Source organism: Pagrus pagrus (genome assembly GCF_965226575.1).
Source record: "Pagrus pagrus genome assembly, chromosome: 21".
Classification (NCBI taxonomy): domain Eukaryota; kingdom Metazoa; phylum Chordata; class Actinopteri; order Spariformes; family Sparidae; genus Pagrus; species Pagrus pagrus.
Window position 1 is genome coordinate 1,246,734 of NC_140208.1, and position 13,659 is coordinate 1,260,392.

The 13,659-nt window shown below is 44.5% G+C and overlaps 3 protein-coding genes across 3 annotated transcripts; 2 read left to right on the top strand and 1 right to left on the bottom strand.

Moving 5' to 3' along the window:
• Window positions 1–268: 268 nt before the first annotated feature.
• On the top strand, window positions 269–1,834 carry LOC311250661 (uncharacterized protein). Its single transcript, XM_084342534.1, has 4 exons — window positions 269–387; window positions 474–532; window positions 923–1,675; window positions 1,751–1,834. Exons 1-4 carry the CDS (start codon window positions 284–286, stop codon window positions 1,753–1,755), a joined length of 921 nt encoding a protein of 306 aa, XP_084198660.1. The 5' UTR covers window positions 269–283; the 3' UTR covers window positions 1,756–1,834.
• Window positions 1,835–3,376: 1,542 nt separating this feature from the next.
• On the bottom strand, window positions 3,377–9,478 carry LOC311250161 (neoverrucotoxin subunit alpha-like; the record flags this gene model as incomplete). The annotated part of the gene is made up of 4 exons (XM_084341735.1): window positions 9,388–9,478; window positions 6,446–6,544; window positions 4,578–6,038; window positions 3,377–3,918 (listed from the first exon to the last, which is right to left on the bottom strand). The coding sequence occupies exons 2-4, from the start codon at window positions 6,519–6,521 to the stop codon at window positions 3,377–3,379; spliced, it is 2,079 nt and encodes a 692-aa protein (XP_084197861.1). The 5' UTR covers window positions 6,522–6,544; window positions 9,388–9,478.
• Window positions 9,479–11,428: 1,950 nt separating this feature from the next.
• LOC311250658 (uncharacterized protein) lies at window positions 11,429–13,003 on the top strand. Its single transcript, XM_084342530.1, has 4 exons — window positions 11,429–11,547; window positions 11,634–11,692; window positions 12,084–12,848; window positions 12,924–13,003. The coding sequence occupies exons 1-4, from the start codon at window positions 11,444–11,446 to the stop codon at window positions 12,926–12,928; spliced, it is 933 nt and encodes a 310-aa protein (XP_084198656.1). The 5' UTR covers window positions 11,429–11,443; the 3' UTR covers window positions 12,929–13,003.
• The last annotated feature ends 656 nt before the right edge of the window (window positions 13,004–13,659 follow it).

The window sequence follows — 13,659 nt, forward strand, 5'->3', positions numbered from 1 at the left end:
TTTACTTGTACTTTTAATACTTCAGTAAGTACATGTAATACTAGATACTTTAAGACTTTTACTCGAGTACTACTTGTACGGGTGATATCTTAACTTTTACTCAAGTATGACTTTTTGGTATTTTTTACACACTGACAGAAAATGAAAACGCTCAAGTAAAGTAAAAGTACCTCAAACTTGAACTGAAGTAGCGTACTTGAGTAAAAGTACCTCCAGGTGTGGTTAATGAGCTTAATTAGTGCAGAGAGCAGGTGCAGCACCGATATAAGACCAGAGGAGCCTCATGCAGCTCACAGCACAAAGCTTCAGGCTACAAACCTCCAGCAGGCTGCTGAAGATCAACCTGCTGCTCTCTGACTCCAACATGGCGCTCGGGCTCTTTGGAAGGTGACTGAATGGATTTGTTTTCACTTTGAGCAACAATACAGCTGCTGGAGTTCAGCTGAGTCTCACCTGCCGTCACTCTCTTACAGGCTTTCTTGGATCTGTGTGCTGTTCAGCAGCGCCGCTTGTTTTCCTGCAACTAAAGGAGGTGAGTCTCACTTTTGACTGTCTGCTGACTGAAGCGACGAGAACTCAGCTTTCTGTGTTCAGGCTGAACATTGTGACACGGAAACGACCAAACGCTCAGCAGAGTCCTCTACCTGTCCTCTCACACCTGCTGTCTCTGTTCATGAAGTCCAGCTCAAACATCAGTCACAACACTTCAGATAAGAACACGAGACATGTTAATCTGCCGTCACTGGAGTTGATCTGGTTGTTGAAACATGAACTTTATTTCCTGACTCCAGTTGTCTGGTTGGATGAAGCTTTCTGTGAGAGTTCTGGTTTAGTTAAAAAAGCCACTTTAAACATGAATTTGTGTATTTGCACTGCAAGAACTTGAGTTTCAGCTTCTCCCCTCGTCACAATCTGTGTCCAGACTACAGATATCCCTACACCGCTACACGGGGCTCTGCTGGTGGACCTGCTCCTGGATCAAACCTTCAGTCTGAAGGCTCGCGTCCTCCTCTGGTGTCCCTGCAGCGTGAAGCAGGCTCGTCGGCTGCAGGCTCGTCGCAGAGTTTTGATCCCAGCAGGTACGTCGTGACTTCAGGTTCCAGGTCTCCTGCAGCGTCTTCCCTGAGCGCCGGGTACGTCAGCCCTCCTGTGGGCACTGGGAAGAAGAGTCCGAGCTTCTCCGTGCAGCCTCAGCCTGTTTCTGGAACCAGCGGAGCGTCGAACCTGGGCTCCGTCTACGAGGCTCCTGGTTCTGGCTTCGCGTACCCTGCTGGGAACTACGACTCTGGTCCGAGCTCTGGGTACAACGTAGCGCCTGTCTCTTACGCCAACGCTGGTCCTCCAGGCCTTCCTTGGGTCGGGCAGCCTGCAGGGGGCGCTGACGCCTCGTTCTACGACCCGAGCGACTGGATGCCGTCGCGTCCTTTCCCAGACCTCAGCGTCTGGGACTCTGGCGACCAGGGTCCTCAGAGCGCGAGTGAGACGTCCCCTCTGCCGCCTTCGTCCTACATCGTCCAGTCCAGGAACGGCTACCAGCGAGCACGAGAAGTCCTGTCCCACACTCAGTACTCCCCCGAGTACCCTGAACCACCAGTCTATCCCTTCAGGGCCGTCAAAGCACCAAGCAAGTCTCCACCGGTGACTGGACCCAAAGGAGGACCCGGTGTCCCACATGGTAAGTCAACTGAAGTCTGTCTAAGCTGTTCTGTAACGTTCATGACTCATTTTAACCCTCTTCTTTGTCTTGCAGGGTGAGCTGCAGCCTTCCTGCAACTGTTTCCATGTTGGAGTGACTGAAATTGTTAATAAAAAAAAATGTGATCACATAAACTTGTGTGCTGTGTCGGCCATGTTTGTACTTTTACTTGAAGGTTAATATATAGTACCCAGAATTCATCACTAATCCTTTTGATGGTCAAGATCTCTTCAGCTTTGCAACAGTGTAATTCAAATTAGTGCTGCATTCCCTCTGGAAAACAGACACTTAAAGGTCACAGATGACATTACAAAATGTTTGTTCCCTAAATCATTGTGCATTTTAAAAAATTGGGTCCAAATGTGTCCAACTTGCATGACTGCGCCACTGCAGTGTTCCCTGTAGGATGCGTGTTGTCACCACACTTTGCAACATGCGTCACGTAGCGTAATGACGCAAGTCTTCACTTCCTGCTGCAAAAATTAATGCTCTCGAGCTATTCTGGCTTTTAATTTGGATTCAAACGGGATGTAAATGATCTCCTGCAGCCACTAGAGGGCTGCGGACAGAAGGTCTGTCCATTGCAGTGAAGACGACAGCTCTCAGGTTCCAGCACTGCTTCACATCAAACCTTTTGTTTTTATGGTTTTGTCTTTCAGTTGTGCCCCAGATCACAAAACCCCCGTTCAACAGTTTCCACCTCCTTCTCTGGTTCACTGAAGTCGTGTTAATCTGCATGTTTAGTGAATCCTCCAGTGATTCTGTTCAAATGAATTCAATGTGGCACAAAACTGTAAATACAGTGACAGACCACTGCTGTCTCCTGTTCAGTTCAAGCATTTGAGACTAATGCTGCTTCACAACAGATTATTTTTGCCACTGAACACTAAAGCTGTTGATTAACGATGAGGTATATTTACAGGATTTGAATTCAAAATGGAGGAAGATGTGCAGAAAGATGTGGTTCTCATATTCAGCTGCAGGAGGAGCGGGTTCATCAGACTGCTGTCAGACTGCAGGACGCCCCGCAGGATCACAGCGGCGCTGAAAGTGAAAACTTAAACGTAATTTATCTGCGTTCGTTGACTTTGCTCCTTCATTTGTCCCTTCGCTCTTTCTGGCAGGAAGCTGACTGCTAATCAGCTCTGACCTCTCCATCTGGACCGAGTCACAATCACAACACTCCACCTGTTCCACCCAGGACCGTATCCATAAGGAATCCTAGTGTGTGTGTGTGTGTGTGTCCGTGGCCTTAAAGGTCAGAGGCTCCGTCCTTGCTACAACAGTGTCCCTTCAAAAGGACATTGAAACCTCCGGTTACTGTCGACAGAGTACTGACCCGTTACTGCACTGTGAAATGACTGTTTCAAGTAAAAGTCTGTAAGAAGAATGAGACGAACATCTCCTCCAGTACTGTCACACTTTATTAATGCTCAGAGCACAGAACAGAAGACAAAGGTTAGTTTCACCTTGGAGCGATTTCATCTCAGGTCTGTTGTTCTTCGTCTGCTCTGTTCCCATCATGATGACATGTGCACTAAAGACACTCAAACATAAAGAAGCGTTATATTATTTGACATTGTTATGTGACTGACATGATGACGCTTCACAATCAAAACATTTGAATCAGTGATTTCAGTGAACTGAACTGAATCTGAACTGAATCATGTGCTGACAAGTTTACAGACACAGAAATATGGATCCCCCCCAAATCCCGAAGCCTGGGTAAACAGGCTCAGTGAACTTGGTGTGGAAGGTGTAGATGTGCCTCAGAGTGTCAGATGAGACCTTATAGTAAGACAGAGTGCCAGCAGGCCAGTCCAGATACACTCCCAGACGGGTGAAGGCAGGAGGAACAGGTAAATAATGTTTCTGATTATCATGTTCTGCATAGAGAGCTTCTGGACCTGGGATCTGGATGTATTCTAAACACCAGGACAGTTTATTCCGTCCGAGCTTGGACTGGTCACCGCCTCCTTTCTTTGACATCCCTCTGTGGCAAACAGCTACAGTATCATTGAATAAAGAAATGTTTTCCCACTCCACCTCCCAGTAGTGGCGCCCAGTCAGCCCCTCTGTGCACAGAACATGAGTCCAATAATCAAATCTCTGTGGGAGGTCAGGATACGACTGTCCTGGTCCATGTTTCGCCTTCTTGTTTCCCTCAGACAGAGTGAGGCTCTTGTGTGCTGTGTCTGGGTCCAGAGTGAGATCACAGGCGTCTGATGGAGAGAACGAGACGTGATCATGATCACACTTCATACTGAAAATACATTTATTGATTATTATGAACACATTTGAAAGGATAGGCTCAGATATGTGAACATTCAGTCACATGCTCCTACGTACTGTTCATGGACAGTGGTGGAAAGTCAATATTTCACTTTGAGATACTTTCAGTTCCAACTTCCAGTTGATGATGTTTGACTGTCATGTAGCCAACAGTTACAGTGGAGCAGTCGTTGGTCATTAAACTCTCAGATCTCAGCCTCCGTCCAGCTGTGTTCTTACACACATATATAAAAATATCTACTTCTGCTTCTTTGATGATGTTTTGCTGATAACAGCTGTATAATTTTACTACAGTAATCTTTTGAATGCAGGACTAACTTGTATGGAGTCATTTTCTATTATTGTTCTGGTACTTTTACTTAATTAAAGGATCTGAGTACTTCTTTAACCACTGTGCATCCACAGTACTGTTGCTCATTTCACTTGAAGTCTATAAATCAGTTTCAGTGTCAGCTCCGAGAAAATCTGCAGGACTTTTCTAAGAAAAGCTTCAAATGAAGTCTGAGAGTAATAAAAGGAACGAGCAGTCAGGTTTCTGAAGGAGACTCGTTTGTTCTTATTTGTCTTACAGTGAAAATAAAATACTTACACCAGATTAAATCTCTTCTGTCTGTGACAGTCTCCACATCAGTGATGTCAGGCTTTGAGAAATCCTCAGTGAGCAGAATGCCGTTCCTGTACTGGTAGATGGTTGCTCCGGTGTATTTCTCATTTGCGATGGCCGCTACCAGGAAACAGAATCTGCTGCTGCTCTTCAAGGATTTGGCAATATCTTGGAAAGATTTGGCTTTTTCTCTCATTTTGGTGAAAACCTCATCTGAGTAGTACCATGGGACTTCATTGGAACTTCCTTGAAGTGAATCCAGGTATTTCTCCATGTCATCCAGGCCGGGGTCAGCACTCTGCAGGGAGGTGAAGACGAAGCACAGAGCATCATCGACACCTGCAGCAAGAACCTCTCTGTCCAGCTCTGACTGATTTGGGGCGATCTTTGTTCCCTCCATCATTTCCACACAGGACCTGATGACGTTGATTTCTCTCTCTTTATGATCCAGCCACTTGTTTAGTTTTTCATGACTGAACCTTGACTTGTCTCCGTCTTCAATGAGTTGTTCTCCTGAGCTCTCGTCTTCTTTACCTTCACGGATGGAGGGAAGTTTCTTCGCCATGTTTGTCTGGAGGTTAGATACATAAAGATTACAACAGTTCTTGAACTTGTTTAACTCGTCTTGGATCTGTGGAAAATTCTCCACCACTGTGTCGTCCAGAGAATCGTTGCATCTCATTTGTATTTTTCTTAAATCTTCGAGAGCGTCCTGCATCTTCCCCACTAATCCAACACTGATCTCTCTCTTCAGCTCAGCTGCAGCAGTGTCAAAGACCTTCAGAGGCGTCAGCCAGACCTTCAGAGGAACAGTATCTGTTCCATTTACTCCCAGCAGCTTTGGAAGTTCTGCGTAGGTCTTCACTGCCTCTTCAAATGTTGCAGGGTTTCTGTCAAGAATGAAGTCTCCGTAGAATGTGCAGGAGAATTTCTCAGTCAGTTCTTTTTCTTCATCAGTCAGCTTGATGTCAACTTTAGCCTCAAGATTAAATGAGGGGATCTTGTTGATCACAGCCTCCATGTGGCCCTGGATGTCCTGAACGCTGCTAGCTTCTAACTTCTCACTGTCAAACACAAAGAAAGCATTTGCCCCATAAAGGATTCCTGTGACTACATGTGTTGCCGTGCCCTTCTTGATGACATCTATCTGTTGGCCGTTCATGGATCCAAGTTGAGTCACTGATAACTGTTTATAGTGTGTGGTAGCTTTGTACCGACACGTCACTCTGCTCTGATTCTTGAATTTCTTCGTATCATTCAGATACTTGGCAGATCCTCCAACTTCAACCAGTCCACTCATGAAACTGGCCTTCAGAGAACCTTCAATATCCATCAGAGAGGACTTGGATTCAATGGAGTCAGATGTAGTTATTTTAAATTCACTACTATAGTGAGAACTCCTGACTGTGTTGTTCTGTAGAGTTGTTTCATCCCACAAAGTCAAACCTACAGACAAAGATGTAGAGGATGTGTTCAGGCAAAACCCTTTGGTAAGATTCAGTAGAGCTCATGAAACAGAGCTGATGTGGATCATTTAAATCAATAAAATATATTTTCATTTGTCCAACAGAACACAGGCAACCTGTTCCAATGGTCTTAAACTTCTTTGGGACAAATAAGGGAGTACCACAAGGTTCTGTACTGGGTCCTTTACCATCTACACCACATAGGAAATATTATCACACCAACACAAACAGTGTCCATTTCTATGCAGATGACAGAGTCTTGTACGTATTTGTCTCCTCTGTGACCTACAGCCACACATAATAACTTCATGATTTAAATTTCAACAGATCTGTAGATACCAGTTTAATTATTGATTTTACTTTTCTGTAGTCAACATCAAGATTTACCTGGAATCAGCTCATCTTTCCGACCGTCGTACAGCATTCCCAAAGTGAAAGGTCGACCCAGAGCAGCTACCGCCATGTCACCTGAGGACAAGTCTCTTCCTGTTGGTAAAAAAACAACAGCATATGTACAGATACAGTGATAGAGTGTCCAACTATTGATTCAGGTATCTGAAATGAGTGAGAGACAAAACCGTCCACGCTACCACAGCGACTGGGAGACAGTTTTATTTATCTATTTACAGTGGATAGAAAAAGTCTACACACCCCTGTTAAAATGTCAGGTTTTTGTGATGTAAAATAATGAGATCAAGATAAATCATTTCAGAACTTTTTCCACCTTTAATGTGACCTATAACCTGCACAACTCAATTGAAAAACAAACTGTAATCTTTAAGGGGGAAATAATAAAAAATAAAAAATAAAAGCACCTTTTGATTTTGTTACAGCACTGTCTTTTGGGTAGGAGTCTGTCAGCATGGCACATCTTGACTTGGCAATATTTGCCCACTCTTGTTTGCAAAAACGCTCCAAATCTGTCAGATTGGGGCATCTCCTGTGCACAGCCCTCTTCAGATCAGCCCACAGATTTTGACTGGGCCATTCAAAAACTTTAATCTTCTTCTGGTGAAGCCATTCTTTTGTTGATTTGGATGTATGCTTTGGGTCGTTGTCGTGCTGAAAGATGAAGTTCCTCTTCATCTTCAGCTTTCTAGCAGAAGCCTGAAGGTTTTGTGCCAACATTGACTGATATTTGTTACTGTTCATAATTCCCTCCACCTTGACTAAGGCCCCAGAGTTGTGCAGGTTATAGGTCACATTAAAGGTGGAAACAGTTCTGAAAATATTTATCTTGGTCTCATTTTTTTTACATCACAAAAACCTGGCATATTAACAGGGATGTGTAGACTTTTTCTATCCACTGTATTTGCCTTTTTTAAATCTGAAAATCATTGAGGGCTAGTGATCATTTACAATGATCTTGAGACAAGATATAAAACAATCAGGTGAAACAGGGACAAGCTGAGAGAACCGGAGTCTCTGGTGACTGCAGAGTTCAGTGTAAGTCGATGATGGTGGGAGGGGGGTGTCGTCCATACCGCATCTGAATTTAATGTCTAAACTGAAGCCTCATTTTGATCAGTTTTAAGTTTAAAATCAAAACCGTGACCCCTCTAATGACGACTGAATAGTCACAGGTCAGAACGTGAGCATGTTGACGGGCATTGGGCTGGTGTGGTCCCATCACAAGATGGTCTCTAGGTTTCTTTGTTGTTGCCTAATCTTGTGACAGGCCCACATACTGAATGCTAAAGACGATCGACTCTTTTATAGAAATCTGTGGGTCTTGAGTGTGCGTGCTCTATGGCACCCCAGCTGGACAGCCACCGCCACAATTAAAGTCTGATTCTGTGGGAAACACTGGAAACGTTGAGTTTTCACCAGCAGTAACTTAACACGACTTCTGAAACAGCAACGAGAGCCATCAGCGGCAAGTCAGCCTGAAGTATGGGCGCTGGTTATAACTAACAAGGTGTTAGATGTGACGCAATCAGTGTGGAGTGTGAAGTAGTTTGGACAGAGCTGCCAAGTCTCACACATTGACCCTGAGAGTCACACAGTTGAGCAACTTCACACCGTCACACACTAATCCTCACATGTCGCTCAGTGAGAATCATGAATTGACCCTTTTTATTTCCTCACTTGCTGCTTGCCGTACTTGGGGCCATATTCTTCCTCTGACTGGCTGAACACAGGTATTAACCCTAACCAATCATCAGTCCTCGTGCCTAAATTTAACCAACGAAAGGCAATGAGTACCAACCAATCAGAGTATGGCGCGTCATGCCATCACATCTCTGAGAGAAAACAAACTTTGGTGCCGTCCACTGAAGCAGAAGGTCAAACGGTAGGTAACCACCTCATTCTGATATGAATTATGTTATTTCTCTAGATCAATAAAATGCATTTTTAAATAGTCACCACATTTTACAGACCATGGGAAGTGATATCAGTCTGGACATTAATTCCGTCTGTAACATAAATGATAACAGCTGCTACTACACAGAGGAGCAATATGATCAAACCATTGAGACAGTTAACAGATGATCAATAATCCACTTCAGCTGCAGAAGCCTGTATGCAAACTTCACCAACATCAAGGAACACTGAAGTCAATTTACACAAACGTTCCTGATATCTGTCATATCTGAAACTTCAATCAACGCTGATAAAGGAAGAAACTTTGAATCAGACTGAACTCAGTTATATAAATAGAAAAATAAGAGTGGAGGAGGAGCTGCCAATGTAGACAAAAACCTGAATTATATAGTGTTATAATGAACGACAACTGTGGTGGACAACTTATTAGAGAGAATAACAACTGAAATCTGCATAGAGAACAACACAAATATAATAATGAGTTGATGATGATGCACAGTATGAGCCTATTTCCAAAAGTGACTAGACCCAGTAGAGAAACATCTCCCTGTGCCACTTTAATAGATCACATATTCACTAATGACGTAGAAAACCAAACAATGAGCAGACTATTAATCAACGACATCAGTGACCATCTACCAGTTTTAACAGTCTGTGACACTGAACACAAAAAACATCAGCCAGACAAGAAAGGCAGGCAGAGGCCAGCAGGGCGGGGAGAGCAGCTGACAGGGAGGTGACGGTGCAGATATTGATGGTCAAGACCAAGTAATGACATCACAACAGTCCAATTATAATGTTAACTGAAAATGAGATATTACTCTAATATTATATTACTTATTATTATATTACTATTACCAAAGTCTTCCTCCAAACGTTTGGTCAATCATGAAACTAGAAAATACTGCAACACATTTTATTATCTTATTTTATCTTATTTTATTCATTCATCTCTTTCACTTTGAACCTGACCAACAATAAAGAGTCAGACATGTTGAACTTACCTGTTTACCGTCAGTCCTGTCCCCGAGAGGACAGATGGTACCAGTCCCTCCAGACCAGACTCCCTCCTGGCTCTGACTGAACGCTGGTCGGACTCCTGTTGGACCGGGTGACTCCCTCCTGGTGGTCCCGCAGGGATCAGAGGAGCTTCCTGCTCTGTTTCATGGTGCATTCAGGGGCTGCTCGTAAATCACAAACGTTTTGTCGCATTCCATTCCCATCAAACTTTTTGATCTGATGGAGAGACGAGACGTGATCATTGAAAAAACCTACATTAACAGGGCGGTGAGCCCGGTGAACCCCGGTCTCCGTGTGCGTCTTGCTGGCTTCTATCATTTTAGTTGTAGTGTAGTTACAACTGCACTTATACAAATGGAAAGTAATGGATAAATATTGACTAAGATTGAATTTTGTTTGCTTGGATAGCCCACAGGCAAATATAGATGCAGATATCTTAGTGAATAAATACAACTCGTGAAATATTATGACAATGGTGCTAAATAAATAATAATTATTGATGAGCATCAACCATGATGTGGGGAAGCAAATATATGACGACATTATTGATGATTTTGCATCCAGAAAGTGCAGAAATGGACACTTTTAATTGTGAGTTATTTCAAACATTAACATGTTTACACGCCCGACATTTAAGACTGTATGATTGTTTGTTTACACATTTAGTTGATTTGATTTGGTCTGAATTTATTCTTAGTTAGACCAACAGGTGGCGACAGTGCAATATGTTTAAAGGGGGGATGAGTGGAAGCACTTGGTGTCAGCTGCGACTGTTGAAAGGGTTCAGTTAGGAGGGCCCCTTAGCAGAAGTTTGCCTAGGGCCCCATGGAGGTCGGAACCGGCTCTGTTCTTGGTCCATGAAACACTTCTGGAGCTTCACAGTGAAACAGCGATGCAGCATTCTGCTAAACTGCCAAACAAAAGGTCGAGACGTTTTCAGACATTTTATTGCAGAAATGTTACATTTAATATGTTTACGTCATCAAATTGTGCCTCCAGACGTAGGCTACATACAAAATACAACCACACACATTTAAAAATCCTTTCAAAGGTGGTTTGAAATAAAGTCCCGCCTCTCACCGGGCAGACAGCCAATCATACTTTAGGACAGTGTCACCCCAGGTCCCCATCTGGACACACACACACACACACACACACACACACACACACAAACGTTCATGTGTTTGTGATGTGAAGTCTTCAGAGCAGCAGCAGAGTGAAGGAAAGTGACTTCTGTCCTCTAGTGGACGGAGACACTCAACACACCGACAGCAGCTGAGTTCAGAAGCTGCTGTCAGTCCTGAGTCTTCTGTCCGCGCTCATCTAAGAGGACATGTTTTACAATCTTTGACCTGCTTCAGGAGCAGAACAGGTTCTGATCACTGCACGTTTGTTCTGAGACATCACATCACACACTGAGGTTCAGTGTTAGGATCCATGGTTTCCCCAAGTACTGTACTTTTATACTTCTGAGGTAACTGTATCTGAGTATTTCTATTTCCTGCTACTTTACACTTCTACTGGACTACATTACAAAAAACATGGTCCAGACTGGACTGTACGTCTTGAGCAGGTGAATAAGTGTCAATGAAAATACTCAAGGAAGTACAAGTACCTCACAATTGAACTTAGGTACTGTACTTGAGTAAATGTACTTAGTTACACTCCACATTTCTTATCGACAATTAGTTAAAATAAAACACTGATTCTGATAATCAGTCAACTCTTAGTTACAGTAAATACATTTATAATTTACTTTTACTTGTACTTTTAATACTTCAGTAAGTACATGTAATACTAGATACTTTAAGACTTTTACTCGAGTACTACTTGTACGGGTGATATCTTAACTTTTACTCAAGTATGACTTTTGGGTATTTTTTACACACTGACAGAAAATGAAAACGCTCAAGTAAAGTAAACGTACCTCAAACTTGAACTGAAGTAGCGTACTTGAGTAGAAGTACCTCCAGGTGTGGTTAATGAGCTTAATTAGTGCAGAGAGCAGGTGCAGCACCAATATAAGACCAGAGGAGCCTCATGCAGCTCACAGCACAAAGCTTCAGGCTACAAACCTCCAGCAGGCTGCTGAAGATCAACCTGCTGCTCTCTGACTCCAACATGGCGCTCGGGCTCTTTGGAAGGTGACTGAATGGATTTGTTTTCACTTTGAGCAACAATACAGCTGCTGGAGTTCAGCTGAGTCTCACCTGCCGTCACTCTCTTACAGGCTTTCTTGGATCTGTGTGCTGTTCAGCAGCGCCGCTTGTTTTCCTGCAACTAAAGGAGGTGAGTCTCACTTTTGACTGTCTGCTGACTGAAGCGACGAGAACTCAGCTTTCTGTGTTCAGGCTGAACATTGTGACACGGAAACGACCAAACGCTCAGCAGAGTCCTCTACCTGTCCTCTCACACCTGCTGTCTCTGTTCATGAAGTCCAGCTCAAACATCAGTCGCAACACTTCAGATAAGAACACGAGACATGTTAATCTGCCGTCACTGGAGTTGATCTGGTTGTTGAAACATGAACTTTATTTCCTGACTCCAGTTGTCTGGTTGGATGAAGCTTTCTGTGAGGAGTTCTGGTTTAGTTAAAAAAGCCACTTTAAACATGAATTTGTGTGTTTGCACTGCAAGAACTTGAGTTTCAGCTTCTCCCCTCGTCACAATCTGTGTCCAGACTACAGATATCCCTACACCGCTACACGGGGCTCTGCTGGTGGACCTGCTCCTGGATCAAACCTTCAGTCTGAAGGCTTGCGTCCTCCTCTGGTGTCCCTGCAGCGTGAAGCAGGCTCGTCGGCTGCAGGCTCGTCGCAGAGTTTTGATCCCAGCAGGTACGTCGTGACTTCAGGTTCCAGGTCTCCTGCAGCGTCTTCCCTGAGCGCCGGGTACGTCAGCCCTCCTGTGGGCACTGGGAAGAAGACTCCGAGCTTCTCCGTGCAGCCTCAGCCTGTTTCTGGAACCAGCGGAGCGTCGAACCTGGGCTCCGTCTACGAGGCTCCTGGTTCTGGCTTCGCGTACCCTGCTGGGAACACGGCCGCAGCCTACGACTCTGGTCTGAGCTCTGGGTACAACGTAGCGCCCGCCTCTTACGCCAACGCTGGTCCTCCAGGCCTTCCTTGGGTCGGGCAGCCTGCAGGGGGCGCTGACGCCTCGTTCTACGACCCGAGCGACTGGATGCCGTCGCGTCCTTTCCCAGACCTCGGCGTCTGGGACTCTGGCGACCAGGGTCCTCAGAGCGCGAGTGAGACGTCCCCTCTGCCGCCTTCGTCCTACATCGTCCAGTCCAGGAACGGCTACCAGCGAGCACGAGAAGTCCTGTCCCACACTCAGTACTCCCCCGAGTACCCTGAACCACCAGTCTATCCCTTCAGGGCCGTCAAAGCACCAAGCAAGTCTCCACCGGTGACTGGACCCAAAGGAGGACCCGGTGTCCCACATGGTAAGTCAACTGAAGTCTGTCTAAGCTGTTCTGTAACGTTCATGACTCATTTTAACCCTCTTCTTTGTCTTGCAGGGTGAGCTGCAGCCTTCATGCAACTGTTTCCATGTTGGAGTGACTGAAACTGTTAATAAAAACAAATGTGATCACATAAACTTGTGTGCTGTGTCGGCCATGTTTGTACTTTTACTTGAAGGTTAATATATAGTACCCAGAATTCATCACTAATCCTTCTGCTGATCAAGATCTCTTCAGCTTTGCGACAGTGTGGTGTGTGTGGTTTTTTTTTTTTTTTTTTTTTTTCTTTTAAAAAGTGTTGTTCTATCTGGACAAATGGACACTTAAAGGTCTCAGATGACATTACAAGATGTTTGTTCCCTAAATCATTGTACGTTTAAAGTCTGGTCCAAAATCTCAACTGACACCTTGTTCAGCCTCAACAAGGTTTGTGACCCTGCTACACCGCAGCTGGTATCTGTCCAGCATCAGCAGGCTTGGTAGTTGCTAGCTTGTGGGGAAACTACATAGCAGGCTCCAGTATGTGCTAATGCTAGCTAGTGTTAGCTTGTGCAACAAACTGGCAACCACTTGAGGGGGCAGATGAGTCAAATAGCGTGTTGCTGCAAGTCAGACAACCGGCTGATTTGAGATCAGAAGTTTAATATGTAGGAGTGTGTTTTGAACTTCACTTTCATCGTATTTGTGCTCATTGTTTTTCAGTGTCGGCACTTAGTTTACTGGTTCATTAGTTGCAGTTAAACATCATACTGGCTTTAAAGGATAACTACCGTTTTTTACAACCTGGACCTTA

Bases quoted from the DNA above. Each gene is read 5' to 3' on its own strand.
- LOC311250661 (XM_084342534.1), top strand. From the start codon at position 284: ATGCAGCTCACAGCACAAAGCTTCAGGCTACAAACCTCCAGCAGGCTG. The intron at 388-473 runs GTGACTGAATGG...ACTCTCTTACAG, and splicing joins GCGCTCGGGCTCTTTGGAAG to GCTTTCTTGGATCTGTGTGC. The intron at 533-922 runs GTGAGTCTCACT...ATCTGTGTCCAG, and splicing joins TTTTCCTGCAACTAAAGGAG to ACTACAGATATCCCTACACC.
- LOC311250658 (XM_084342530.1), top strand. From the start codon at position 11,444: ATGCAGCTCACAGCACAAAGCTTCAGGCTACAAACCTCCAGCAGGCTG. The intron at 11,548-11,633 runs GTGACTGAATGG...ACTCTCTTACAG, and splicing joins GCGCTCGGGCTCTTTGGAAG to GCTTTCTTGGATCTGTGTGC. The intron at 11,693-12,083 runs GTGAGTCTCACT...ATCTGTGTCCAG, and splicing joins TTTTCCTGCAACTAAAGGAG to ACTACAGATATCCCTACACC.